Source organism: Cavia porcellus, unplaced genomic scaffold (genome assembly GCF_034190915.1).
Source record: "Cavia porcellus strain 051 isolate PalLab524CR breed Dunkin Hartley unplaced genomic scaffold, mCavPor4.1 scaffold_17, whole genome shotgun sequence".
In the NCBI taxonomy this organism is placed as follows: Eukaryota; Metazoa; Chordata; class Mammalia; order Rodentia; family Caviidae; genus Cavia; species Cavia porcellus.
Genome location: NW_026947500.1, coordinates 45263526 through 45288651, shown reverse-complemented (window position 1 = coordinate 45288651; position 25126 = coordinate 45263526). Strand labels below are relative to the sequence as shown.

The window sequence follows — 25126 nt, the reverse complement described above, 5'->3', positions numbered from 1 at the left end:
TGTCCTTTAGGTTCAGGGTTTATTTTCCCCAGCTCAGCCCCTGGCCCTCCCGCCATCGGTGTCCCCAGGTCCCTGCCCCTGGAGGACAACAGGAAACAGAAGCGGCGGAGGGAGTCCCTCCGCTGTGCCCCAGCCCCTGAGAGCGGCTAGAAAAAGAAGGCAGGCAGCACGCAGGTGGGGTTCACACACCCCCAAAGCCACAAGAGCAATGACAGAAAGCAGCACAGCCTCAAGGATGAGGGACAGGACAGGAGAACCCCGGCCAGCCCCCAGCCGCCCCCCTGTGAGGAGTGCAGATGGGACAGGGACACGGAGGGCTGAGGGGTGGGGCGGGACCATGGCCCCCGACCTGGGACTTGGGGCTACAGCTTGGTCAGGTCCAGCTTGAGCTTGTAGGGCGGGGGGCTGTCCTCGTAGGTGTGCGACGGAGGCGGGTACAGGGGCCAGTCCGGCTCCACCATGAAGCCCTTGTGCTGCTCCAGGGTCAGGGGCTGCAGGGGCCCAAGGTGCTCAGTCCCTGGCTCTTTCAGATCCCCCACTACCCCAAGTCCCCATGGGGCTCTCCTACCTGGAACTTGAGGTTCTGGCCTGGTGCAGCCACCAGCGTGGAGCAGCTCAGCCATAGCATGACCAGCACAGAGAGGCAGAGGCAGGAGGCCAGCAGCCAGCGGGGCAGCCCAGAGCGCCTGTGGACCAGCAAGGCTCAGTGCCCACCCCGGCCAGAACAGCAGCCCAGCCCGCCCGCCCTGGGCCACCACCCACCGGGCCATGCAGCTGAGGAAGTCACTGTCCTGCTGCTCCTCCAGCTCCACCTTGGCCTTGCTGCTGGTCTTCACGCGGATCTTGGCCTTGTGCACCTTGTCCAAGGGGCCTACGGGGTCTAAGAGAGGGGCCGTGGCTCGGCAGCCTCTGGGGGCTGCCATGGGGCCACAAGAAGCATGGAGCTACTGGCGGGAGGAAAGGAGGCAAGGACCTGGGGCTCAGGAATAGATAGGATGGAGCATGGACCCCTAGGAGATGGGCCACAGGGCACTGGGGGTTGGAGTGCTGGACCCTAGGAGACAGAACATGTAGACCTGGAGATAGAGCATGCAATCTGGGAGATAGACCATGGAGTCCTGAAAAATGGACCAAGGAACCCTGGGAGCTGGACCAAGGAACCCTGGGAGATGGACCAAGGAACCCTGGGAGATGGACTAATGGACTATAGAACCCTGAAGATAAACTGTGGAATCCTGGAGGTAGACCATGGAACCCTGGGAGATTGACCATGGAACCCCAGGAGATGGTCCATGGGCCCCTAGGAAATGGACCATGGGATCCCAAAATTGAGGAAGGAGATCCCCATCCTGTGGGGACCATTTGCTAGGAATATGCCAGTGACAGTGCACTGCCCCTTACCCACATGCACCTCCAGGGCCTCGGGATGTGAGCCCCTCCAGGTTACCTCCACTCGCTGCAGGTGGCCGCCCTGGAAACCCAGGCTCTCGACCACAGGCTGGGTCTGGACCGGAGCAGATAGCACAGTGGGGCTGTTAGAGGCATCCTGAGCCCTGGCAGGCAATGTCCCCTGCTGGCACCTAGGTCCACTAGGGGCAGGCAGGGAGGACACCATGGCCCATGGGCTGGGACATCAAGGACATTCTCTGCTCTTGTGGGGCCTTGTTTGCCTAAACCCTATTCTCTGGCTTCCAAAGGAAAAGGTGCTCCAGGTGAATAGAGCAGAATTTCAGTGAGCTATTGAGGGATGTCCCAGGACTCAGCCAGGGCCAACAGCAGCTCAGTGAGGACTGGGCGTGTGGTCTACATCTGTAATCCCAGCACTCAGAGGCGGAGGCAGGGGGATGGCAAGGTCAAGCCCAGCCCAGGCAAACTTAGGGACTCAGACTGTGTCTCAAAACAAACACTAGAAAAGTGCTGGGATGTAGCTCAGTGCTGAGGCCCTGGGTTCCAACCCCAATATCCTTCCTATACAAGTGAAAAACCACTCCAGAATCCCCAAGGAGTTGTAACATAGAACCCCCGGGATGTACTCTGCTCCCTGGAGGGAAGAACATGCCCAGTAGGGAAGCTACTACAGAGGAAAGCAGGCTTGAGGCATAGAGTAAGACACCGAGCCCCTGGATCCAGCTGAGCCTGAAGCTGATCCCCATAGACTTTGCATCCCCTCTTACTCTGCGGGTGGCCCCCAGCAGTCTTCTTACCTGGAAAACCACCACCTTCCCATTGTCGGTCTGTAAGTAGTATGTCCAGGTGGAGGAGACAAAGCCCTGGGCTGAGTTGACGAGGTCATTGCACAGAGTGGAAAATAAGTCCAGGAGGGACAGGGCCCCACCAGGAGCTTCCAGGACCTTTCTCTAGAGAGGGGAGGCCCAAGGCCCAAAAATGGTGACAGAGTAGAGCACTGTGAGTGGCACAGCTTGGATCTGGCTGAGTGATTCGGTTTGGACCCTGACTTCCACATTGCATTTGGCTTGCTGCATGGTCCTGGGGAAATTCACTCCCCTCTCTGGGCCCTAAAACAGGGAGTGGTGATCCTCTTCCCTCAGGGGGCAACTGTAAGATTTTGATGCTGTCCGCCCAGTCCCTGGCATGGCACAGATTCCAAATGACCAGCAGCCCAGAGGACCTCGAACCCATCCTCCACATCGGCCTCATCCCAAGGGGCAGAGGTGACGCAGAGAGAGCTCTGAGCTTCTCTAAACTTGCAAAAGCCTGGAGTGGGGTGGGGAAAGGGCTTTTGGGGAGCCCTGGGCCATGGGTCTCTGGCTATGCTGCATACTCTCTTGTCTCAGTTACCCCTGGACGCAGGCAAGCAATGGTCATTTCTACCCCAGGCCTCCGTCCTTGGGGGAGCCCTGCCCTTAACCTCAGCTCAGACCACAATCCAGCAGCCACCAGGTTTGGTGGCCTCCAGCTCGCCAAGTCTCAGCCTTGACTGCAGGACCTGACCAGTTGTCCCTTGGGTCACTGGATGATAAGGCCGGCATGCCTGGAGTCTCCAGGTGGCAGCAGGAATTTGGGACAGGCTAGGGTCAGAGCTGACTGAGGGTGAGTGTTTGATAAATGAGTGGTGACTGTGTTCACTGCCGCTTACTCCTGAAAATGTAGGAGACAGGGTGACAGGTGGTAGGTCCCACACCACAGAGGTGATCACTGGGCCTGGAATTGACAGGGCTTGGCTGGGGCCACCTAAGCAGGCTTGGATGGAATGCAGAGGCTGGGGGTGGTGGTATTAGGGTTGCCCAAGACTGGGGAGCAGGCATCCACCTTTTCCAGCTGGGACTCCAGCTCTGGCCGGGGGGCCTGGATCCAGCAGCCCTCGCAGCAGGCTCGCTGCTCAGTGTCCTTCACATAGGCTTCCACGCACGCTGCGGGGGAGGGGGGAGAAGCAGGGCGGGGGGGGGAGCGGAGTGAGGCGACTGGGGCGGCCCATCCCCCACCCTGAGCACCTGCCTGCCCTGGGCCTCACCTGCTTCGCATTCGGTGCGGGTGGCATTGGGCCTGGAGCTCTTGGCCACGAAGCGGCAAATGGAGAAGAGCCGGCAGCCCCTCTCACAAGCGCTGATCCGGATGGCTCTGTCATATGGGGACTCCGAGGAGGGGACCTCTGGCCCTGCCTGGGGGCACACGGGGCTCAGCAGGGAGTGGGGCGGGAGGGACAGAAAGCACTAGGGGAGGGGAGGGTTTGGTCCTTCGAATCTAAGGAGATTGGGGTGACGCTGAAGAAAGCTAAGAATATTGGGGAGCTCTAAGCGCTAAGAAGGAAGACGAGGGACCTTGGGAATGAATGGACCTCCTCAAGGGCTCCCGGGCGGAGGGGCCTGGGGGTATTCTCAGGCCTGAGGGGGTTTGCCTCTGGAACTGGCTTTGGGGGTGATCAATGGCTTGGGGGGCTGATAGCTGTATGGGGAGAAGGATACACAGGACGAAAAAGGTGGGCCTTGGGCACCCAGCGGCCCTTGCGCAGCACGGGGAGGAGGGGGGACAGAGGTGGCACTGGGAGCCTCGGCCCCTCCGGCTTAGAAGGATCCCCCAAGTCGAGCTCCCGAGGTGGGATCTGCATCCCCAAGTCCTCCCACCTGGGAGCCCCAAGCCTCGCCCTGGAGATGGTCACCCCCTCCCCCATGAATGCCCTCGGCCCCTCCCCACCGCTGGACCTCGGCGTGGTGCAGTAGCCGGGTCCCGCATCCCCTCCCCCAACTAGGATTCACACCCCCCCCAACCTGGGACTCCCAAGCCCCGCGCGTCACCTGCGAGAGCCACAGTCCCGGGTTGCGCTCGCGACAGCGCTGCTGGCAGCTCTGGGTGTCCCCGAGCTGTGGCGCAAAAGGGTCCCGGGCCGGCGGCGCGGGGGCGGCGGGCGGAGACCCCAGCAGTAGCAGCAGCAGCAGCGGCGGCGCCGGCGACATCAGCGCGGCGGCAGCCATGGCCGGCGGTGCGGGGCGCGGGGCACGGGCTGCGGGGCCGGCGCTGACGTCAGCGAGCGAGGCAGCCTGGGAAGGGGGGGCGGGGATGGGCGGCACCTCGGGGTGGGCGGGCAGGTGGATCCAGCCCCCGGCCGGAGCCCGAGCCAGGCCCGGGGTCCCCCGGCACCTTCCTGGACCCCCAGGATCGAGCATCGCCCCTGCACTCGGAGCCAAAAGAGGACAGGGTGTGCGCTGGACCCAGGGCGTCGGGGGCGCCAGGACCCGGGGACCAGGGGAGGGGCTGGGGTCCCACGCGGGCCAAGCCAGGACCCAGAGGGGAGGGCAGAGCGGGCGGGAGGCTGACACCCAGGTGGAGGGTGCGGGGAAGAGCTCAGGGCGCCCAAGCCCACGGGCCCGGTTCTTTCTCCCTGGGCAAACGGGCCAGGGGTAGTGACCTGTGCTGTCCCCTCTTCTGTCCCCGCGCCACCAGCGTGGCCTCCTCGGCTCAGGCCAGAAGTTGGAGCCTGGGGGAGTCAGGCCCTTGTCCCCCTCGCCGAGGGCTGGCAAAACCCCTAATTCCCGTGGGGAAACTGACACACTTGTGGCTTGCGTCGAGAGCATCCTGTAATGACCCTGTGGCTTCACGACCTCAGACGAGGACCCCTTTGGCTTCTGCTCCTTCCAGCGTGGACCTAGGGACACCCCCGAGTCCCGGCCCTCCGCACAGATGTCCCAGCCCCGGCGCAGGTGCTTTGGGAAGGGCGCACGTCCGTTCCCGGCCCCGGCCCTGCAGACGGCGGCAGCCTCGAAGGGTCGCCGGGTCAGAGGGCGCCACAGGTTCCGGCCGGGGAGGAGGGGTGGCGCCCCTTCTCAGCGGCCCCTCGCTTTCATCTCGCAGCCCGGCGGCCCCCATGTGGCTTAATCAGGCGCGGCTGTGCCTGGCGGACCCCGAACATCTGGATCCCGGCGCGCCCCTCCCCCGCCCCGCCCGGCCAGGGCCTCCCGCGCAGCCGGGACCCCCGCGACCCAGCCTTGGGGACCTCCCTGCAGGTTGTGCCCCGCATGGTCCGTTATGGCACGTGGGGAAACCCCGGCTTCCCGACGCCGGGGCAGAGCGGGCGTCAAGCCCACACATGCCAGCTTGGGTCCTCGGCGCGGCCTCTCCACAATGACCGTTCTTCGCGCACTGCAGACAAGGGGCTCCCGCAGCCGCTCCAGGGCACAAATCTGGTAGCATCGCTGTAGTCCCAAATAAGGCAATCGGGGCCCAGCTCGGCCAAGGGGCTCGGCCTGGGTGACCAGCGACAGGAGGACAGAGAGGCTCGCAAAGGCAAGGTAAGTGTCGCTGAGGACGCAAGATCCAAGGAGAGCCACCCCGGTGCCCTTCGGCCCGAGAGGAAACTAAGGCTGGGCCGGTGGCCCGGGGCGCCCGAGGGGAGGAGGGAGACTGCTGGGCGTCCCCCCCTCCCCCGCGCAGGCAGCGGAAGAGACCTCGACCCGGCCCCCAGGTGAGCCCGCGCCGCCGTCCCCGGGGAGCCGGTCCAGGTGAGGGGCGGGCAGCCGGCGGGCGGCCGGGTCGGGTTTCAGGAAATCCGCCGACATTCCTCCGGGGCTTAAGAGGGAAAGTTGACTCGGCGCCGCCCCTCGTCCCCCCACTTCCTACCCCCCGGGGCGCCCGGCGGGGGCGGCGGCTGGGGGGGGCGATGCGGCCCCGCGGAGCGTGAATCAGCGGCGGCCCAGGAGGTCAGGGCGGGCAGCAGACAAGCGCCCTTTGTCCCTTGCCGCCCTCCCGAGACCCCTATGACCCTGGTGCCCAAGCTGGGTCCGGGTTAGGGAGGAGGCAAGGCACAGTGGCGCCTTGCGGCAGGCTGGCACCCTCGGCTCGGCTCGGCTCGGGAGAAGTACAGAAAAGAGGGGTGCGACTCTCCCCTAGACTTTAAGTTTCTTTGGGGTACAGAGGGACAGGAAACGCAGGCATCCGCTGTAGGGTTGCACAGCAACCCAGAAAAGGACCTTAGTTCAACTCTGAGATGTCCCGGGGCCACTTCCAGGGCCTAGTATCCAAGCACCCTGAGCTTGGATACCCAAGCATCAGCCCACCCCCCAATCAGCTTCTGGGGTGCAGGAGCTAAGCCCTGGGCACACACCATTCCCCAGCCTCCCTCTACCTCTCCCTGATTCCTAAAGCAAAGGTGCCCTAGCCAAGCAGCGCTTTCCAAACTGCAGGGGGGTGGGGTGGCTCAAAATGGACCCCTGGGTGCTGCTTCCAGTGAACCACCAGTGACTCCTCTGGGACTGCAGGGCCCTTGGCCTCTATGGGTTACGGAAGAGCCCCCCCTCCATCCCCTGAGCACATTCCCCACCGCCTTTAAGGGCTTTAGTCAATATTGACCAGGGGCCTCTCCCAGCAGAGATTGGGGGTGGGGGGACAAGAGTAGAAAAGGGTGCACTAGAGGTCAAGTCATTTTCCCTAAAGTCAAAGGTCACCCAGAGGCCAGGGGTCATGCTCAGGCAGGACTGGGAAATGGTCCATGCCCTTCTTTGGACATCGCAACTCGGAGTATATGCCGGTCTGCGACCCCAAGCTGGCTGGGACTGTTTCTTGATACTTGGAGGGGCTAAGAATTCTCCAACATCTTCTCACTGTGCAAATATTTACTGAGCTCCTCCTCTTCGCTGTTCCTGGACCTGGCGCTGGCTTCCAGCTAGGGGGTTTCAGGGTACTGAAGGAAGACACAGGAGGGGGACAGCAGCGGTCTGCACATCGAGGTTCCAGAGACAATAAACCAAGTGGAGGTGCAGTGTGCTGGTGAGGGTGGGGCCTCTCCGAGGACCTGAGGCCCCCAAGAGAATTGACTACGTAGGAACAGTCGGGGAGCAGCACCCCAGCCCCAGAAAGAGCTGTGGAGAAAGGGTCTGTGCTGGTGATGAGCCCGAAACACTCGGGGAGCAAGGGGAGGAGAGAGGATGGGAAGAAGATGGCAGGGCACAGAGGCCAGGCAACCCACGGTTGCCATCCAGACAAAGGCCACAAGGTTAGGGGGAGAAGCCCCACTGGAGGCCGGGCTGCAGCGTCCCTGAGTGACACTGAGGGGGCCTGGACCGGGACAGGGTGGGGAGAGGGGGTCAGAGTCTCGTGATAGGGATGTGTTTTGGAACCAGAGCCAACAGGATTTGCTGATGGATTGGCCGTGTGGGAAGCGTGCAGGAGAGCGCCGTCACGCAGGCTTCCAGGTCTCCGGCCGAGCACCTGGCTGCATGGGGGAGGAGCAGGGCCCAGAGAGGGAAATGAGGGATTTCAGCTCGAGAACCCTGAGATCCCCTCAGGAGGAGGCCAGACCCCCCCCCCCTCGGGTGCATGTGTGAGCCAAGGGCAATGGGGGAGGGGGGGCAGAACTCTAAATTCAGCCCAGCCCTGCGGCCTCCACTCAGCCCTTGCACCACCTGGCAGGTAAGACCACCACACTGTGGAAGAGGCACAAACAGGCCTGGGCCACCTCTGCCCCTAGAGGCGGTGCTGTGCCATGCTGAGAGTTTTGATCCGGGGGCACTTCCATCATGCTCCATCCTCCGGAGGAGACCTTTAGGTGCCTGGCCTTGTGCAGAGAGATACTGAGCCCCAGAGGCCTGGGTTGTCCCAGCAGAAGGCCTGCTGGCTTTTACATCCTCCTCTCCATCCAGGGTCCAGATGGGGTGCCCTGCGCCAAGTCCCCAGCCGTCGGTTTTCTTTGACATTCTGGAGCCTGGGCTGGGGACCCCAGAAGGGGCAGCCTTGTACAGACAAAGATGGGAGACCCCTAGCCCCTCCTGGGGCCCTTTGATTCCCTCGCTGGCTGGGGACATTGAGGAAGGTCCAGACCTTGCAGGGAAGGGACAGTTGGAGACTTTGATGTTCTGGGGATTTGGGGGTAAGGGTTGCCACACAACCTGGGAAGCTGCGACCCCCAGGAACTTGCATTTGAGACACCCCCTCCAGTGGCTTCGGAGACCAGAAACCCGTTTTCCTGCAAGCCCCGGTTGGGTGGGGACGGAAGGAGAGGGATGAAACGCCAGGCCGGGAGGGGTCCCAAAATCAGAGCAGTGGCCAAAAATAATAACAAGGAGAAAGATCTTTGCGCAAAAGAAAGAAGATAAACTATGCGTCGCTCCGGGCGGCCGCGTTACCTGGAGCGGGCGGGCGGCGGCCGCGGGAGCGATTACTCACCGCGTGGCGCACCCCACCCGCGGGCCGCTGAGTGGATTTTTCCGTGGGGGGGGAGTGCGTCCGGGGAGCAGTCCTCGCCACGCTCCTCCTGGGGAATCCCTGTCACCCCCAGTGCGGCCTCGCCCGGGGGCCTACGATTCCCCGTGTGCCCACTCGGGGGCTGCATTTCAGGTTCCGAGACACCCCCAAGCCCCTCCGACCCACTCGGTGCGCGGGGGGCAGTGCGCTGGGGCTCCGCGCCTTCCTGCTTTTCCTTCTTTACTCCTGTAGAGCCCCGGGCCCGGGAGGCTTCGCGAGGAGGACGGGAGAGAGGAGGGATGAAGTGGAAGGGGGGACCAGGCCGGTGGCACCCGGGCGAGGGGACCGGGGCTGGGGGTGACTTCCCGGTCCTTGGGGAGGAAGAGGGGCTGCGGAGGGCGGGGCTCGGGAGATCCGTGGGAGGCGGGGCCCAGCTGGGTGGGGGCCCAGCGGCGAGATGGGCGGGAGGATCCGGGAGGAGCAGGGCAGGGCCCAGGGTCGCTGGGGGGCCGGAAGGGCCGCTGGGTTGAGCCAGGAGTGCGGAGCTGTGGGCACGGGCACTGGGAGGGAGCTGGGGGAAGGGCCCGGGACCCCCGCTGGAGGTGGGGAGCCTGGCTCCGGAGGGGCTGGGGAGAAAAGTCCCGGGCCGTGGGGAAGGAGATGGGGCCCTGGGCGCGGGACCCGCGCGCGGCTCGCGGTGGGGTGGAGGCAGGCCGGGCGGAGCGCGCGGTGCCCGCGAGCTGGCGGGCGGGTGGATGGCGGGGAGGACGGTGCGGGGCCCGCCGCCCCCTCGGGGCCGGGCCGCGCCGGGGGCGGGGCCGGGCGGGGCCAGCCGCACATTAGCGCCTTGTCAATTCCGCTGCTCAGACTTGCTGCTGCCTTTGCGTCCGCGCCCAGCGACGTGCGGGCGGCCCGGTCCGCGCCCTCCGCACCCCCTCGCCCCCGCCGCTGTTTCCCGTGCGTCCCCGGCAGCGCCGACCCAATGCCCGCCGCCCGCCCGCGTCCAGGCGCCCAATCCGCGCCGCGGTCGCCGTCGCTGTCCCTGCTATTGCTTTGCGTCCTCGGAGCACTGCGAGCCGGATCGGGAGCCCGTGAGTACCCCGCGTCCTGCTCCTCATCCCTCCGCCGCCCAGGGCCGGCGCCTGGGGGTAGCCGGGGGGAGGGGGCGCGGGCGCCACCTGGAAGGTCCGGGAACAAAGGAAGGCGCCCCCGGCGGGGTCTTCGGGGCGCCCTCACCTGCGGGGCGCACATGGCTGTGACCTCTGGCCCAAGCCACTTTCTCGCCAAGGCCTCCTCACCTGGGCCGCCCGAGCCGGGGCACTCAGCCAAGCCCCCAGGAGTGGGGGCGGTGGTCCGGGACCCTTTGCGCGCCTTGGGGTGCCACGGGCGCTGTGAGCGTCCGTGACCACGGATCACCGCTCCTGGGCAGGCTGGGGCGCACGCAGTGGCACGCTGGGTGCGGGCGGGGAGCGTCCCCCTGGGCAAGGGATGAGCCCCAAGGGGAGGGAGGGCGAGAGGGGGCCCCCGGCTCTGGCCGCCTGGCGCGCAGCCCAGGGTCCCTGGGGATGTGCCTCTCGGCGGCCTGCCGCCGCCCTCCCTCCCTGTATGCGCAGGACTCAGCGCACGGGGATCCGCGAAGTCCCCGTCACCACTGGCGTTCAGAGTTGTCCTCATCCAGGCTGCACGGGCTGCGAGCCTCTGGCGTTGAGTCTTTGTGAGTGGGTGGGTGAGAGTGAGAGGCAGCAAGGGCCCAAGCCCGGGCATTGCGGGCCCGGGCTTTCGGTGAGGCCCCCTGGGAACCCGAAGGCTCAAGGCCCCTCCCCGCGGGGCGCCCCTGGCCTCCCGCATTCCGGCTCCCCCAATGCACACCCCCGCCAGGATACGGTCTCCGCATCCAGACCAGCTTAAAGACACACCCAGAGACACACAAAGACACACACTGGCTCAGGTCCCGTCACCCTCGCCCGCAGCCGCTCACACACACTGCATCCCAGATGCGCGTTCGCACACCATCGCGGCGCGTACACATTCCACCCCGGCGCACACACTCGTGGTCTTCCTCGAATTCCACGGGGAGCCAGCAGAGGGGCTCGCGCAGGCTCCGCGGCAGGGGACGTTTGCGGTGAGCTTGAATTGCATTCGGGCAGTGTATGTTCTGGGGTGTCATTCTGGAAAGGGCAGGGCCAGGGCACCCCTGGGGCACAAGTTGCCCTGAGCTGCCTGCACAGGTGAGAGGCTCCCCAGGGCTTCCTGGGGTCCCTACTGACTCTGCCAGGCGTTGGGTGGCTTGGAGCTTTGTTTCCAAGCCACAGAGGAATAGGCCAAAGTAGTGGGTGGGGGCGGGGGTCGTGCATGTGTTTTTTTCCTTTATGGGAGAAGAAATTAAATAAAAAATTCTCACACCTCAACAATATGTTTCTACTTATGGTGTGTCTCAGCACCTGACCGGCCAGCAGGGTCGTAAAGTGTCTGCAGGTACCTGTGGAAAGTGAGGTGGGAACCCCCAGGGGACCCTGGAATTGAGGCTGCCCTCCTGCTAGGCTTCCAGAGAATCTCACACTTTTCCCTTTTAAAACACATGGTGTTCCTTTTTAATAACAGCAGTGGCTCCAGATTGGGAAAGGGAAAGGAAAAAAAAAAAACTTGTAAAGGCCCCAGCTCTCTGGGAGAGGAGGGGCGGTAGGCCGCAGAGGGGAGCAAAGCCCAGCCTAGGGATTCACTTTGGGGTGAATTCTAGGAGCCCCTCCAAACAGGCCAGGCTCCCCTCTGGGCTCAGTGGCTTGTTCCCAGCTGTTGGTCTCCTGCCTGGCTGGGGATGTGTGTGACCCAGTCCCTAGCGCCCGGTCCATGGCTGGCAAGAACCTGGAAAGAGTGGGGAGGGGGCAGGCCTCAGACCGGTGGCCCCGGAATGCTGCAGGGTGTGGGGTCTCCACACAGTGTGCTCCTCTTGCCAACCCTCTGGCAGGCAGCATGCAGTCCTCCCTCCTTGCAGATGCGAAAACCTGGAGTTCAGACTGAAGAGCCGGTGGCCATACCAAAGGTCAGGCCTTTGTCCCCAGAGGAGAAAGAGTCCCTCTGACCTTTCCTGCTAAGCAGAGGGACTGGGGACTGGCCTATCTAGGCCTGCTCGGCCTTGTCCCCTCCAGCTCCCTTGTCCCCATCCAAACCCTGGATGGCAGCTGCAGCTGCTGGCAAACTGGCCAGACTAGGCCAGGCCAGGGGGATGTGGCAGGGGGGCAGTGCCCCCAGCCAAGACTCCCCAGAGAGCTCTTTCTGGCCAGATCTGGCTGGAGGTGGGGGGCAGGAGGGGCATGACCCGCCCTGGGAGGGCTGAGACTGGGCCTGGGGTCCAGCCCAGCCGTGCCTCCCACCCTGCTGGGGGGACCCAGACAGGAAGCGGTGGGTGGGCCGTGGCAGAGGCGCTGGCACGCCCGAGTTCAAGCTAGAGGAATTCCGAATTAGAATTAGCAGGCGGCTGGCTGCCTGGGACCTCTGGGGCGGCCCCCTGGCCCCACACGCACCCCCCCCCCTCGGCTGGCCCACACCACCGGCTCCTTTGCACGGATGCTGAGACCTCCAGTGAGCCTTGGGCCAAGCCCCAAAACGCAACTGCGATCCCAGCCACGCTCAGCCAAGTTTGCCCCGGAGAACCGTCAGGGTTGGCCTGGGACTGAGCCCTTCCTACCTTGGCCATCTGGGGCAATGAGGAGCAGTGCAGGGTGGCTCCTAACATTTAAACTTCGGGGGGCTGGACCCCCATCCTGCTCCTTGTCCCTGTAGTCTCTTCTCACAGCTGCCTGGGCTATTCTTTGTAAACTAAACAGGACCTTCCCCCCTGCTCAGGACCCCTGAAAAACTCCTCTGCAGGCTGGGGGCCCTGCTGTCCGCCCCAAACCTCATTTCCTATATGCCTTTCCACGTACAGTTCTTGCTACCTGAACTGCTGTCTCTCGGATCTTTTCATAGCTCTGTCTCTTGCTTAATTCAGGTCTCAGCTCATTTCCCAGTCTAGCTGAGCTGTCTTTGGCCTCTGCTCAACTCTGCTCCTTTTCTCTATTCTGTTTTCCTTCTGTGCCCTTTGCACGCCTTGGTAATCTGTGAATGGATGAATGGGTGAATGAATGGGCGAATGGTCCTCACAGCCTTTCTTTGGTGAAGGGAAAAGTGCTTCCCGGAGGCTCAGAGGGAAAAGTCACCAAGTCAGGCTTCCTCAGCAAGCTGGGGCATTCGGATTCCAACCAGCTGAATGTACATGTATGTGGACTCTGACGGGGTCCCTAGACAATCCAGTGGCTGATACCAGGGTGCTCGCTTCCCCAACAGCCAAACAGACAGTGATGTCACTGGCCCAGAGAGTGCCCGCCTCCCCATCCTCTGGGGCTCAGTTTCCCCCAGGGTAAAACAGCCGTTTTAGGTCCTAGTCTCCTTGATAGCTGGCAGGAGAGGAGAGCTGCACACTCCCGAGACTCCTGGGCCCTGCACACAAATCCAATTCACAAAGTCCCTTCCAGAGACTGTCACAGTTGCCCCAACAAAAGACAGAGAGGCCCTTCTTTCTTTTTTGCTTTTTGATTATTTTTATTTATTTATTTTTTTTAGATGAGGTCTTGCTATGTAGTTCAGGCTGGCCTCGCCTCGAACTCCCTGTGTAGCCCAGGCTGGTCTCAACTTTCCACAGTGGTCCTCCTGCCTCAGCCTCCAGAGTGCTGGGATGACAGGCGTGCACCACACCTGGCCAGAGAGATAAAATGTTACCAAGAAAACAGCTGAGGGACTTAACGAACACCAAGTCCCTTTGGAGGGGACTGGGGGGCCTATAGCTGGCACAGCCGCCTCTGGGCTGGGTGGCCGTGTAGGGTAGATTATTAGGAGCAGGAACATCTGGGCTTTCCAAGGGTCAGCTTTTCCCCCCCACGGGATAGGCAGGATTTGGCAAGGAGATGCAGGCAGCCTTACCCTGTATTTAGGACTGCAGGGGTAGACTGTGGTGCCCTGTGTCCTCTGTCCAGCAGACCCTGCACTCTTCTCCCATCGAAGCACCCCTGGTGCGAGACCCTGGAGTAGCAAAACAAATGTGTGGAGGTGCTGGGCATGGCAGAGGCTCAGGGGGATCCCACCCGAGGTGTAACGGGGGCTGTCTTCTTTGATCCCAGACTTGGCCGTGATCACACCCCAGGACCCCACACTCCTCATTGGTTCCTCCCTGCAAGCCATGTGCTCAGTGCATGGGGACCTGTCTGGGGCCACCGCCGAAGGTCTCTATTGGACTCTCAACGGCCGTCGGCTGCCTGCCGAGCTCTCACGTGTGCTGAACGCCTCCACCCTGGCCCTGGTCCTGGTCAACCTCAATGGATCCAGGCAGCAGTCCGGGGACAACCTTGTGTGTCATGCCCGCGATGGGAGCATCCTGGCTGGCTCCTGCCTCTACATCGGCTGTAAGTGGCCCAAGGACACGCAGAGCTGAACAGGTCCCGGAGAGCAGCATCCGCCTGGGGTGTGGCTTGACTCGGGGGTGGGTCACTGCTTACTGTCATTAGAATGCTTCCTGCCTTGCACCCTGAGGGCCCCAAGCAGCTTGGCCACATGGGTCAGGGTTGAGACCGTCCAAGTCATGCTCCACCGCCCTCTTTTCCCTCAGTGCCCCCCGAGAAGCCCTTCAACATCAGCTGCTGGTCCAAGAATATGAAGGACCTCACATGCCGCTGGACGCCAGGCGCCCATGGCGAGACCTTCCTGCACACCAACTACTCCCTCAAGTACAAGCTCAGGTGGGCGCTGTCCCCTCCAAGGCCCAGCCTGGGCCTTCTCAGAACTGTACCCCCTAGGCCACCACAGTGAGGTCTGAGGACCAGGAGGGACCTCCCCTTCTATGTCTGGATCCCCTGCCGCCCCACAGGTGGTATGGGCAGGACAACACCTGTGAGGAGTACCACACTGTAGGGCCACACTCCTGCCGCATCCCCAAGGACCTGGCTCTCTTCACACCCTATGAGATCTGGGTGGAGGCCTCCAACCGCCTGGGCTCAGCCCGCTCCGACGTGCTCACGCTGGACATCCTGGATGTGGGTGAGCCCCAGCCCACTGCCCTGTCCTCTCTGTATTCCACCCCCAGCTGTGGCTCCGACTCTAGTTCTGTCCCTTTTGTGGGACAGGGGACAGCTGGGCACCCATATCCCCATCCCAAGCCCCAAAACAGCCAGGATAGCCTGGCTCTGTAGAGAACACCTGGCCTGGCACCTCCCCTGCAGCAGCCAGGTGTGCAGGAGCCGGGCCCAGGGGAGCAGGAGGGGGCGCCCAGGTCAGCAGGCGCCCCAGGAAGCCGAGGCCCAGAGCTGAGAGGTGAGGGCGGGAGGCAGGAAGTGGATGATCCCTGCGCAGAATTGCGCCTAATCTAATTAGGGTGTTTCTCAGCCCCAGGCAGGCCTGTGCCTTAACCCTTTCGGCCCCTTGGCAAGGCCTGTGGGAGAGGCGGGCCCTCCCCAAGGCCCAAGGTGTGTGTAGGGTTCCCCTCTTATGGCATCCTGAGGCTGCATTGTGAAAGTAGTTGAGCCCCTGTCGTGTCTGAGTCCAGGGCAAGTTTTGGTGCAGCGGGAAGGAACAGAGGTGAGGGGTGCAGCAGCTCTGGATGAAAACTGTCACAAGCCAAGCGGAGTTCACTCCATTTTTGTAGAGCTGGGTCTGACCCCAGCCCTCAGCTTCCACTTTCTGCAGCCCCTGGGAAACAGAATTATGTTTCTCCCATCACAGATAATACAGGCGATAACAGCTAACGTTAATTGAGTGCCGCTAGTGGCTGAGTGTTTCTGGAGTACTGTATCATGTAATGCACTGGGCAGGCAGAGAGCTGGAAGAGGACAGGAGGGAGGAGGGGGAGGGGAAACGGAGGTAGGGCCACTTCAGCTACGCGCCTGCACAATCCTAGACTATCATTGACCACCCAAGAGGGGTCCCAAGTGAACAGGCTCTGCTCCACCCCACAGTGACCACGGACCCTCCGCCCGACGTCCACGTGAGCCGTGTTGGGGACCTAGAGGACCAGCTGAGCGTGCGCTGGGTGTCGCCACCAGCTCTCAAGGATTTCCTCTTTCAAGCCAAGTACCAGATCCGCTATCGCGTGGAGGACAGTGTGGACTGGAAGGTGCTCGCCCAGCCCTACTGGTCACTATCTGGCCTTGTCCCACCTACCCATACCCCTCTATCTGGCCCCACCCTCCACTTGCCACGCCCCCACCTGGCCCCGCCCTCGCTGTCCAGGTGGTGGATGATGTTAGCAACCAGACCTCCTGCCGCCTGGCTGGCTTGAAGCCTGGCACAGTCTACTTCGTCCAAGTGCGTTGCAACCCGTTTGGCATCTATGGCTCCAAGAAGGCTGGGATCTGGAGTGAGTGGAGCCACCCTACTGCCGCTTCCACACCACGCAGCGGTGAGCATCTCAATAGGGCCGGGATGGGGCGTCCGGCCACCCAGCTCCACATCCCTGCTTGTTTCTCCCAGAAAGCAGAGGTCTCCAACAGGTGACCTCCGGGGCCATGTGCGACCCCCAGGTTGACTTGGGCTCTTTTTGGGAGGTGGGAGGAGTATGACCTATAGGCAGAGATTCAAAAACATGAAGTGCATGGCATGATGGCACATGCCTGTTATCCCAGCACTGGGGAGGCTGAGGCAGGAGGACCGCTGAGAGTTCAAAGGTCAGCCTAAATTACATAGGAAGACCCTGTCTCAAAAAACAAACAAAAATAGGAGGTTTGTACACAAAAACCCTAGATTTCCTCAAAAAAACGAGTTCTGCAAAAAATGGGACCAAACAGCCCACACTGCTGTTGGCCCCACAGTGGTGGCTGTCCCTCGTGGGACGCTGCCTCACCATCTGCCCCACTGCCACCTGGTCCACTCATCCACTCTACCCACACTCAGCCCCAGAGACCAAGAGAGTTGAGTCTCTGAGGTTGGGCCTCTGCATCCCTTTCTTTCTAGGGATGGGAGGAAGTAGGGGCTGGGTCTGACTGTTAGCCTCTGGGGCCTCCCCACACCTTTGGATTCTCTGTGTTCTCCCCTGTGAAATGGTATGAAACCCATTACTTGGAGTGTGTGGCCTCAGTTTCCCTACCTAGAAAGTGGGGGTGAGAGTCGCACCTGGCCTGGGCTGTTGTGAGGCTTAGGGACAGAATCCCTTCTGCAGATGTTAGGTAAAGATGTCCCCAGCCCCCCTCATGACATCACCCTAGGGCGGTCCCCTTTTCCTTGGCTCTAGGAGGTCACTCTTGGACCCAGACTAAGTTCAGTGACAGTCCAGCCCACCCTGGCGGGTGGGGAAACTGAGGCCCAGAAAGAGTTCCAGAGCCAGGAAAGGGCAGAAGCAGGCTGCAGCCAGCTCCCCAGCCCCCATCGGGGCCCCTGCAGGTTCTGGGGTGGGCGGGAGCAAGCGCCGGGAGGGGCCTGCGCCTTGGCCCCTACTCGTGCCCAGCACCTGCGATTCTTGCACGGGAGCCAGAAGGCGGTCGAGGCCGCTGGGGAGGCTGGGGGAGGCCGGGGGAGGCCGGTGGGGGCGGCGGAGGCCGGGGCCGTGCCAGGGCCTGTCAGCGGGTCCCCGGCTTTATTTATGACGTGAGGCCGATGTCCTTATCCGCCGGCCTGCTTGGAGCTGGCCGTCGCCTGCGCTGGACAGACAGACGGGCGGCCGCCCACCTGGCCTCAGCCACTCCCGGCCGCTGGCGCTGGCCCGCGCGCGTCCTGGGGACTGTCCCGGGGGACGCCTCACACGCTGCCCCCCCCCCCCGCACTCCTCCCTCGTCTCCTACTCCCTCTCCCTCCTTCCTCTTTCTCTTCATTTCCTTCTCTTTCTCTTCTTCCTTCCTCTTCCAGAACTGTGGAGAGAACCCAGGACCCCAAGCATCCCCTCTCCTGCTTGCTTTGCCGGTCCCTGTGTCTCCAGGGCCTCTGGTCCCTCCCGAACACCCTGGGCCGCCTGTTCCCAGGTCTCCGGCCTCCCGCCGCCCCCCAGCCTCCGTGTCGCCTGCATTTCTCCCTTTTTCGTTCTCCGGCCGCCCGCCCTGTCTGTCTCTGTCCCTCTGGCCCTGCTCCCCACCCCACCCCACCCCCCGCTTGCATTCACACCTGGCTCTGGCAGCGGGAATCCGGTTCCTGCAGGGGCCTTGGGGGAGGGGCCGCTCCACCCCGCACCTCCTCCCCGGGGTGCAGCTGGCCTGAGGCAGATGCGGTCCCCGGACGCGGGAGGCGGCGCCGGGCCGAGGGGCGCGGGTCCCGACGCGCCGCCTCCGCGCCTGCCCGCGCGCGCCCCCTGCCGGCCGCGCCCGACACTGCGCTCCGCCCTTAGAGCGCCCGGGCCCGGGTGGCGGGGCGTGCGAGCCGCGGGGCGGTGAGCCGAGCTCGGGCCCGGTGCGGCGCGAGCTCAAGCAGTTCCTGGGCTGGCTTAAGAAGCACGCGTACTGCTCGAACCTCAGCTTCCGCCTCTACGACCAGTGGCGGGCCTGGATGCAGAAGTCGCACAAGACCCGCAACCAGGTAGGGAGGGGGGGACCCGAAGGTGCCGGAAGGGGAGGTGGGGGTGGGAGGATGGAGTTACGCAAGTCTGCAGCCCCCACAACGCTGCTGCCTTCTTTCCAAGCACAGGACGAGGGGATCCTGCCCTCGGGCAGACGGGGTGCGGCGAGAGGTAAGGGGGTCGCGGTAGCAGGTCGAGTTTGGGTGGCAGGAAGAGACACAGATTTCTAGGCGTCTCGACTCTGTGACCTCATTCTCTTTAGTAAACATGGGAACAGCTGCATTCTGGCCCCGGGATAGGGATAAGGGCTTTCCCTGCAGGGGTCGCACAGAAATGACCACCAGAAAGCCTCTCTTCTTAGAAGAGGTAATCAAGGCCCAGAGAGGGGCAGTGTCCACACTAAGGCCACACAGCTGAAAGCAGCCAAGGACAGCCCTATGCCGCCTCTCAGCTCCTGCCTCAGCCTGGCTTCTGTGCCCACAGGTCCTGCCAGATAAGCTGTAGTGACCCGGGCTTCGTGGAGACACAGAGACCAAGTGGGAATGTACCCTCACTTCATGGCATCCAGCACCATCAGCAGGAGACAGGCAGCTCTGAAGTCTTCGACAGCCCCACCCCCGGGAGCACCCCAGCATGGGGGCGGGGATTGGCTGAGCTGCCTGGACCCCCTGCCAGGACTCAGGGTCAAAGGGCCCATTGCTCGCCCAGGTTGGGGTCCCTCAAGACATTTGAAATAAATGAGCTATTTAGGTGCTCTGATGGTGGAGGTGTGGGAAGCCCTGCTGGGGCTGTGGGGCTTGGGGGAGATGGGGAGCATTGGAGAGCACCTTTGGGACTGGAACTCCCCTCCCAAAATTTCAGGTTTCCCTGCAAGTCCTGCAGTGTGGACAGAACTGTGAGTCAGAACTGAGTGTTTCAGGCAAAGTACGGGCCTCCTCAGTTCCCCCTCCCCCCTGACCCCCTCTCCTGAGGCACAGGCCCCCAGGACAGAGGCCATGAGTGCAGACACAGGCTTCTTTATTGTGGGCGGTGCTGGTGGTGCCATGGTGGAGGGGTCCTGGCCCCAGGGGCCACAACATCAGCCAGCTGGCGGTCAGTGCATTTGGTCAGGTCATTTCCCAGCTCCCTTGAGTGTCCCCGGGGAAGCACCATCACTCTGCAGATTCTGCATCAAACCTAAGGTCCTGGAGAACCTCGACAATGGCCTCCATGGTTTTAATTACCCTGGGAGAGCGGATGAGAACTATAAATAAAACCCAGATGGGGTGAATTAGCCACCGCTTCGAGGTTAGCACAGAGGGGTGGTGGGAGCCCTGGGCCCTTCTGTCTGTCTGCTGCCATGGCTGCAGGCAGCATGGGGAAGGTGCAGGGCGCTGTGGCTTGGGGCTTGAGCATCCCGGTGCAGGGTGTGCCAGGTGTGCCAGGTCCCAAGTCCAGCAGAGTAGCTTCGTCCCACCAGCCCACCAAGTTTTTGCACTCAAGTTGTGGAAAAGTGTGTATAGGGATGCCAGGTGAGGACACCCCAAAAACCCAACTAGGCCAGCTTGATGGGCAGCAGCGCTCATTTGAGCTTCAGCTGGTGCATCCGCACAGCATCCTCCTGCATGGCCAGCTCCGTGGGCTGGCCTCCCTCACTGTTACAGAGTCTTGAATCCAGAAAGTGCAGGAAGAGCCATGTGGGACAGGGCTCTGCAGGGCAGGGGCAGGACATGGGGCAGGGCCCACAAGAAGCGTGCCAGTCTGGCCTCCTGTGTGTGTGGACTGGGAAAACCCTGAACTAACAACCAGAGATGGGCAGCAGTTATGGCGTAGGAAGGGTCTGTATGGTCCCAAACTCATCGTGGGACAAGAATTAGGCCCGGGAATCCTAAAGCAAAGTGCACTGTAGGTGTGCTTCAAGTGGAGGTCCCACCCCTGGGCCAAGATTAGCTGAAAGTCAGAGTAGGCTTCAGTTAGGAAGTGACCCATCTAGAGACTGTAGGGGGCATGGCCTGAGAATCCGCTTGAGGCTGACTGGTTCAGGCTGGCCTTGAACTCACTTTGTAGCCCAAGCTGGCCTTGAAGTCGAAGCAGTTCTGGCTCAGCCTCCCAAGGGCTGGGATGATAGGGATGCAACACTATGCCTGCTTTATTGGCAGATTATGAACCAAGCCAAGGCTATAGCTCAGCAGCACAGCACCTACATGGCAAGTGCAAGGTCCTGAGATCGACTCCCGGTCCAAAAAGTGGCAACACTTGAGGAGTGGATCCTCCGGAAGGTGAATTCAGGCTTCTGGGAATATCGTTCAGCGGGGCAGGGATGAAGTGAGGGTTTCCACGGAGCGAGGAACAAGAGTTTGTGATAAAATTGGGGAAGAAGCTGAGGGTACACCCCTGTAATCCTAGCACTGTGGGAGGCTAAGTCAGGAGGATCACAGGTTCAACCTAAACTTGAACAATTTAGTGAGAGCCTATTCCAAGAATTAAAAATGCTGGGGATTGAGCTCAGCGGCATAAGCACCTGCCTTGCAAGCAGGCAGTCGTGAGTTCGATCCCCGGTACCAATTAAAAAAAAAAAGTGCTGGGGATGTACTCAGTGTGATGGCTCTGGGTTCAAAGCCCTGTGATGACCAAAAAAGAAACCATGGGGAAGGTTGTTTTTTTGGTACTGGGGATCGAACTCATGACTTTGCGCTCACGAAGCTGGTGCTTATGCTGTTTCTAAATCCCTGGCCCTTATGGGGAAGGTTTTAAGGAGCAAGGTCAGAGAATGCCCAGGGGCAGGCCGATATACTGGAGGGTGCACCAGGTGTGTCTGCTTCAGCTGTTGTGGGCTGCAGACATGGCTGACAAGCAGCGGCTAGGCACGCGGCCCAGCCAGTTCAGCCTCCAGTGCCAGCACCTCAAGTGAGCCCGTGGCAAAGGCCTGGGTCACCTCATGCACGGAGCTCTAGTAGCGGGCAAAGTCGTGGTGTGGGCCACTGCAAGTACTGGTGGTGCACGCTGCGGCAGGCGAAGGTCCTGAAGCCTTTGCCCCGCATCCAGGGCCCTCACAGATGGGTGGTGATCCCAGGACCCAGGCGGGCCCTGCTAGCTGCTTGCCCTTCCACACTCATGCCTCCAACTGGCAGAAGGCCCCCACGTGCTCAGCCTGCAGCTGCTCGATGGAGGTCCTGCTCAACCAGGGCCATCTGTAGTGCTGTGCACTGCAGTAAAGGCATAGTCCTCTGCGACTCCGGCCCCTGTGGTGATCGTCTGCGCAGCCCGGCCATGCGTAGCTCGCAGCACTGGCTGCGCCCAGCGCCCCCTGCCGGCCGGGAGGTCCCTGTGCCTGGGAAATACAGTAACCCAGGTTTGTCTCCAGGATATATGGTCTGACTCTCCTTTCTGTGCTCCATTCACCCAGGAATAAGGGGTATGGTTTGGAACCAGCGAACATCTTGTAGCTCTGCAGCCCCAGCCAGGTCCCACTTGCCCTATACAGGACCTACTGTGCTTGGTGGTGGCAGGCAGTGACAACTAACCTGCGGACCAGCCTAAGGTGGGGGTAACCAGACTGCAGGCTGGGATGGTATCCTGGGAGGGGAGGCTGCCACCCTGTGGGGTGCATTTCCAGCCCAGCATGACTGGCACACCTGTGATCCTGGTGGGCAGAGAGCTAACCCTGACCCCCCCAAAACCCTGAAGAGGTAAGGGTGCAGCTTGGGCACACTGCCTGCCAAGCAGCAGAATCTCAAGCCTCTGGTTTCACAACCACCTCACCGTCAAAGCCAAGTGTGGCCTCCTCAGCAGGTGACCCACACCAGGACCCTCAGTGCCCAGGCCCAGGGCCCCGTGGGTGAGCCTCAGCCCAGCCAGGCTTTCAGCTCCTGGTTCGGGACAGGCCCTAGGCTGGAATTGGGCCTCCAAGTGACTCATGCTTGGCTGGGGGAAAAATGTTCAGGGCCCAGGGCCAACACCACCTCATAGAGAACCCAAAAAGGTGACAAAGAAAGAGGGCCACTCTGTAGCAGTGCCTGGAATAGAATGGCACACGGACAACAGCTGCTGCTCTAGTCAAGTGAGGGAGACTTTATTCAGGCGCTGAGGCCACGGTGCCTAGCACCTGTTGGAGGAGAGGCCGGCAAGGATCTACTTGACCTTCTTCTTGGGGCGCAAGTTGTTGGTGTGGCCACACTTCTTCTTGCGGCAGTTGACGGCACGGGGATGCAGGCGGGCATAGCACCTAGCAGGGAGAGGGCAGCTGGTGAGTGTACCCTGTGCCTCTTGCCTCTGCCCCTGCTCCCTGCCCCAGCATCCCCACATACTTGCGGCAGATCATCTTGTCACAGTTGTACTTTTGCGCCAGCTGGCGCAGAGACGGCTCGATGATCCCACCTCGCAGGCGCAGCACCAGGTGCAGGGTAGACTCTGGAGGAACAAGTGAGGGGTGGCAGCTCAGACTCAGGGCACAGCCCCCAGTGAGCTCGGGACCCCAAGGTGATGCTCTGGGCAGGCCCAGGCTGCTCACACCTGGCAAAGAACTGATTCTTCTAAATCATGGGATTTTCTTTTTCTTTTTTTTTTTTCCTTTTTATCGGTACTGGGGATCGATCTCACAACTGCCTGCTTGCAAGGCAGGCGCTTATGCCGCTGAGCTAAATCCCCAGCCCCGATCATGGAATTTTTTTTTTTTTTGGTCTTTTTCCTTTTTATCGGTAACGGGGATCAAACTCACGACTGCCTGCTTGCAAGGCAGGCGCTTATGCCACTGAGCTAAATCTCCAGCCCGATCATGGGATTTTCTTCCCTGGAGCTGGGGATGGGGATGGAACTGCCCCTCCGACTGAGCTACACCTCCAAAGCCCATCATCCGTTCTAAACAAAACACCACAACACCTATATTCTCGCCAGTCATTTAAAAACAAAACAGAAGACAAAAAAAAAAAAAAAGTTGTAAAACAAAACAGAAGAGTAACCAATGCCATCTTGGAACAGGGACCAGATGTCTTCCAGTAACAGACGAGCACCTGACAAAGCAGAATTCCTGCCCTGATGCTCATCCTTTTTGTTCTGGGTGCTGTCCAGAGAACCCAGGGCCAACACCCCAGCCTTATCCTCACAGGAACGACCTCTTGGGTACCCCAAGGAGCCCCCAGACCGGTACCTTTCTGAATGTTGTAGTCCGAGAGAGTCCGACCGTCCTCCAGCTGTTTGCCGGCAAATATCAGGCGCTGCTGGTCAGGTGGGATGCCTGCAGGGGGACAAGACAAAGAGCTGAGGGCTGTGGGATTACTGCCAACTGCTCCACAGCTCCTTCCTGCAGGGGGACCAGGACCTCCACTCTCAAGGGCGCCACCAGATTCTCAGCCCTCCTCCAAAGCCACACATGGACGAAGAAGCAAGGCAGGGCTCTAACACTACCCCTGCCTCACATTGCACAGGTTCCCCTGCACCCAGTGGCAGATCAAGGTGGGGACAGAGCGCCGACCTAACCCAACTCACCTTCCTTGTCTTGGATTTTGGCTTTGACATTCTCGATGGTGTCGCTGGGCTCAACCTCAAGGGTGATGGTCTTGCCTGTCAGGGTCTTCACGAATATCTGCATTTCTGCGTTTGCTGGGGGGGGGGGGGGGTTAGCCCTGAGTGGGACACATCTGCCTCCTGCGGCTGATGCCATCCCGACCTCAGGCAGCTCCGAGCTGTCCTTTCCTTCTATCCCTCGGTGCCTCTCACACCCTGTATAACCTAAGTGCTGGCTTCCTCCACCCACTCCCTCTCCCCCGCCCCGTTCTGGATACTGTTGTTTACACGTGCTGGATATGGAAGCCAGGGCCTGTAAGCAAGTGGCTCTGCCCCTGAAGGACACCCAATTCTTTGCAGGTGGAAGCTGGGACAGGTAGATTCTCAAGTCGGAGGTCATGGGGGCAACTTAGCAAAACCCTGTCTCAAAATTTTAAAAACAGAGATAAAGGCCTACAGGTTTATCTCAGGGAGAGATCCCTTAGAATCCCCAGGCTGGCATGCGTCTCTGGTGACCTCATCTGCACAGCCTCCCACGGTCCTGCTTTGGCGGCCACGGGCCCTTAGTATCTGCCTGCATGGGGACCCCGCCTCTTCAAGACACACACCACTCCCTTTTCCACCTCCGCGCTGGAACACCCAACGCTCTGGGTGCCCCTCGCTACGCGCCAACTCCCCAGACCTTGCTTCCTGCCTTCCCCGAAACTAATAAGCAAGGGCGAGGACTAAGGGAGAAGCACATAACAGACCATGGGTTCCATATCCAGCACGCTCAGGACCACGCGGCCTGGAACTTGTTTACACACGGCTCACAAAAATGTGGACGGTGAAGGGAAAGTGACGCCACCCACCCGCACTTGGAAGGCTGGGACAGAATTGAGAGTTAAAAGCCGACGTGGCTACTCAGAAACTCAATACCAGCCTGAGTTACGTACCCAAATTGTTTCACAAACCCGATAGAGGCCCAACTTAAGCAGTGAGGATCTGATGGCCCAAGCCTCGTGGGTCGCGCGGCTCGGAACTGGCGGGCCGCCCCTTCCCCCAGAGGCCGCGCTCCGCACCGCCGACCCAAGGCTGGCTCCGAGACCCCGCTACCCTTCCTGGTGGGCTCAGGTCCGCCTTCTCCGCCTCCCGGGACAATAAATCCTCAGCAACCCCCAACCCGACGCGAAGCAGCGCAACCTCCGACACCTACCCGCTTGGCCGCCTCGTTGAAGAGAAAGAGGGCGGCGGAACCGGAAACCGTCAGTTCACTGCCGAGAGCGCTTGCGCACCCAGCACGCCGCGCGCTGCGTCACAATCCGCGCCGCGAAGCTGGTCCCGCCCCAGGCCCCGCCCCCGACGCCGTCAAGTAGGATACTGGCAAAAGAATCGCCGGGCGTGTAGGCGAGCAAGCAAAACCGCTTCCGGACCCAGGCACCGCCCTCCGAGCCACGTGATGAGGCTGCGCCTCTCCAGGTACTTGGAGCCACGGTCGCCTTGGCGACGGCTGGGTACGCGAACGCTGTAGGG

General features: G+C 61.6%; 4 protein-coding genes and 1 long non-coding RNA gene across 9 annotated transcripts; 1 reads left to right on the top strand and 4 right to left on the bottom strand.

Annotated features, from left to right (window-relative positions):
• On the bottom strand, positions 1 to 4433 carry Tmem59l (transmembrane protein 59 like). Its single transcript, XM_003465099.5, has 8 exons — positions 4254 to 4433; positions 3473 to 3620; positions 3271 to 3371; positions 2205 to 2357; positions 1402 to 1504; positions 763 to 880; positions 569 to 686; positions 1 to 491 (listed from the first exon to the last, which is right to left on the bottom strand). The coding sequence occupies exons 1-8, from the start codon at positions 4428 to 4430 to the stop codon at positions 363 to 365; spliced, it is 1047 nt and encodes a 348-aa protein (XP_003465147.1). The 5' UTR covers positions 4431 to 4433; the 3' UTR covers positions 1 to 362.
• Positions 4429 to 22331, top strand: Crlf1 (cytokine receptor like factor 1). Of its 5 annotated transcripts, none has more exons than XM_063228007.1 (10): positions 4729 to 5744; positions 13785 to 14066; positions 14270 to 14399; positions 14528 to 14697; positions 15612 to 15769; positions 15886 to 16054; positions 17494 to 17606; positions 17966 to 18153; positions 18257 to 18304; positions 18617 to 22331. In XM_063228007.1, the coding sequence occupies exons 2-10, from the start codon at positions 13844 to 13846 to the stop codon at positions 19041 to 19043; spliced, it is 1626 nt and encodes a 541-aa protein (XP_063084077.1). In that variant the 5' UTR covers positions 4729 to 5744; positions 13785 to 13843; the 3' UTR covers positions 19044 to 22331. The 5 variants fall into 5 exon arrangements, with proteins under 5 accessions (XP_063084078.1, XP_063084077.1, XP_023418823.2 ...); XM_023563055.2 differs by lacking the exon at positions 4729 to 5744 and adding an exon at positions 9469 to 9722; XM_063228008.1 differs by lacking the exons at positions 4729 to 5744; positions 17494 to 17606 and adding an exon at positions 4429 to 4654 and having other exon boundaries at positions 18262 to 18304; positions 18617 to 18887.
• On the bottom strand, positions 13182 to 17937 carry LOC106026561 (uncharacterized). Its single transcript, XR_001200211.3, has 3 exons — positions 17746 to 17937; positions 13588 to 13686; positions 13182 to 13362 (listed from the first exon to the last, which is right to left on the bottom strand). It is a non-coding gene; the product is annotated as an uncharacterized LOC106026561 (long non-coding RNA).
• On the bottom strand, positions 19285 to 21153 carry Rex1bd (required for excision 1-B domain containing). Its single transcript, XM_063229063.1, is given in 3 exon segments — positions 19285 to 19476; positions 20829 to 21096; positions 21098 to 21153. Coding segments are annotated over 3 exon segments (516 nt in total).
• Uba52 (ubiquitin A-52 residue ribosomal protein fusion product 1) lies at positions 22161 to 24977 on the bottom strand. Its single transcript, XM_003465196.5, has 5 exons — positions 24810 to 24977; positions 23597 to 23710; positions 23259 to 23345; positions 22420 to 22522; positions 22161 to 22337 (listed from the first exon to the last, which is right to left on the bottom strand). The coding sequence occupies exons 2-5, from the start codon at positions 23697 to 23699 to the stop codon at positions 22244 to 22246; spliced, it is 387 nt and encodes a 128-aa protein (XP_003465244.2). The 5' UTR covers positions 23700 to 23710; positions 24810 to 24977; the 3' UTR covers positions 22161 to 22243.
• Positions 24978 to 25126: the final 149 nt, after the last annotated feature.

What these genes read in the sequence shown, in the direction of transcription:
- Tmem59l (XM_003465099.5), bottom strand. Translation starts at nt 4,430, where the DNA reads ATGGCTGCCGCCGCGCTGATGTCGCCGGCGCCGCCGCTGCTGCTGCTG. An exon ending in CGGGACTGTGGCTCTCGCAG is followed by an intron (nt 3,621 to 4,253) that starts GTGACGCGCGGG and finishes GTGTGCCCCCAG; the next exon opens with GCAGGGCCAGAGGTCCCCTC. An exon ending in GCCAGAACCTCAAGTTCCAG is followed by an intron (nt 492 to 568) that starts GTAGGAGAGCCC and finishes GGGCCCCTGCAG; the next exon opens with CCCCTGACCCTGGAGCAGCA.
- Uba52 (XM_003465196.5), bottom strand. Translation starts at nt 23,699, where the DNA reads ATGCAGATATTCGTGAAGACCCTGACAGGCAAGACCATCACCCTTGAG. An exon ending in GGACTACAACATTCAGAAAG is followed by an intron (nt 22,523 to 23,258) that starts GTACCGGTCTGG and finishes TTGTTCCTCCAG; the next exon opens with AGTCTACCCTGCACCTGGTG. An exon ending in GACAAGATGATCTGCCGCAA is followed by an intron (nt 22,338 to 22,419) that starts GTATGTGGGGAT and finishes TCTCCCTGCTAG; the next exon opens with GTGCTATGCCCGCCTGCATC.
- Crlf1 (XM_023563055.2), top strand. Translation starts at nt 9,614, where the DNA reads ATGCCCGCCGCCCGCCCGCGTCCAGGCGCCCAATCCGCGCCGCGGTCG. An exon ending in GCGAGCCGGATCGGGAGCCC is followed by an intron (nt 9,723 to 13,784) that starts GTGAGTACCCCG and finishes CTTTGATCCCAG; the next exon opens with ACTTGGCCGTGATCACACCC. An exon ending in CGCTTCCACACCACGCAGCG is followed by an intron (nt 16,055 to 17,493) that starts GTGAGCATCTCA and finishes TTCCTCTTCCAG; the next exon opens with AACTGTGGAGAGAACCCAGG.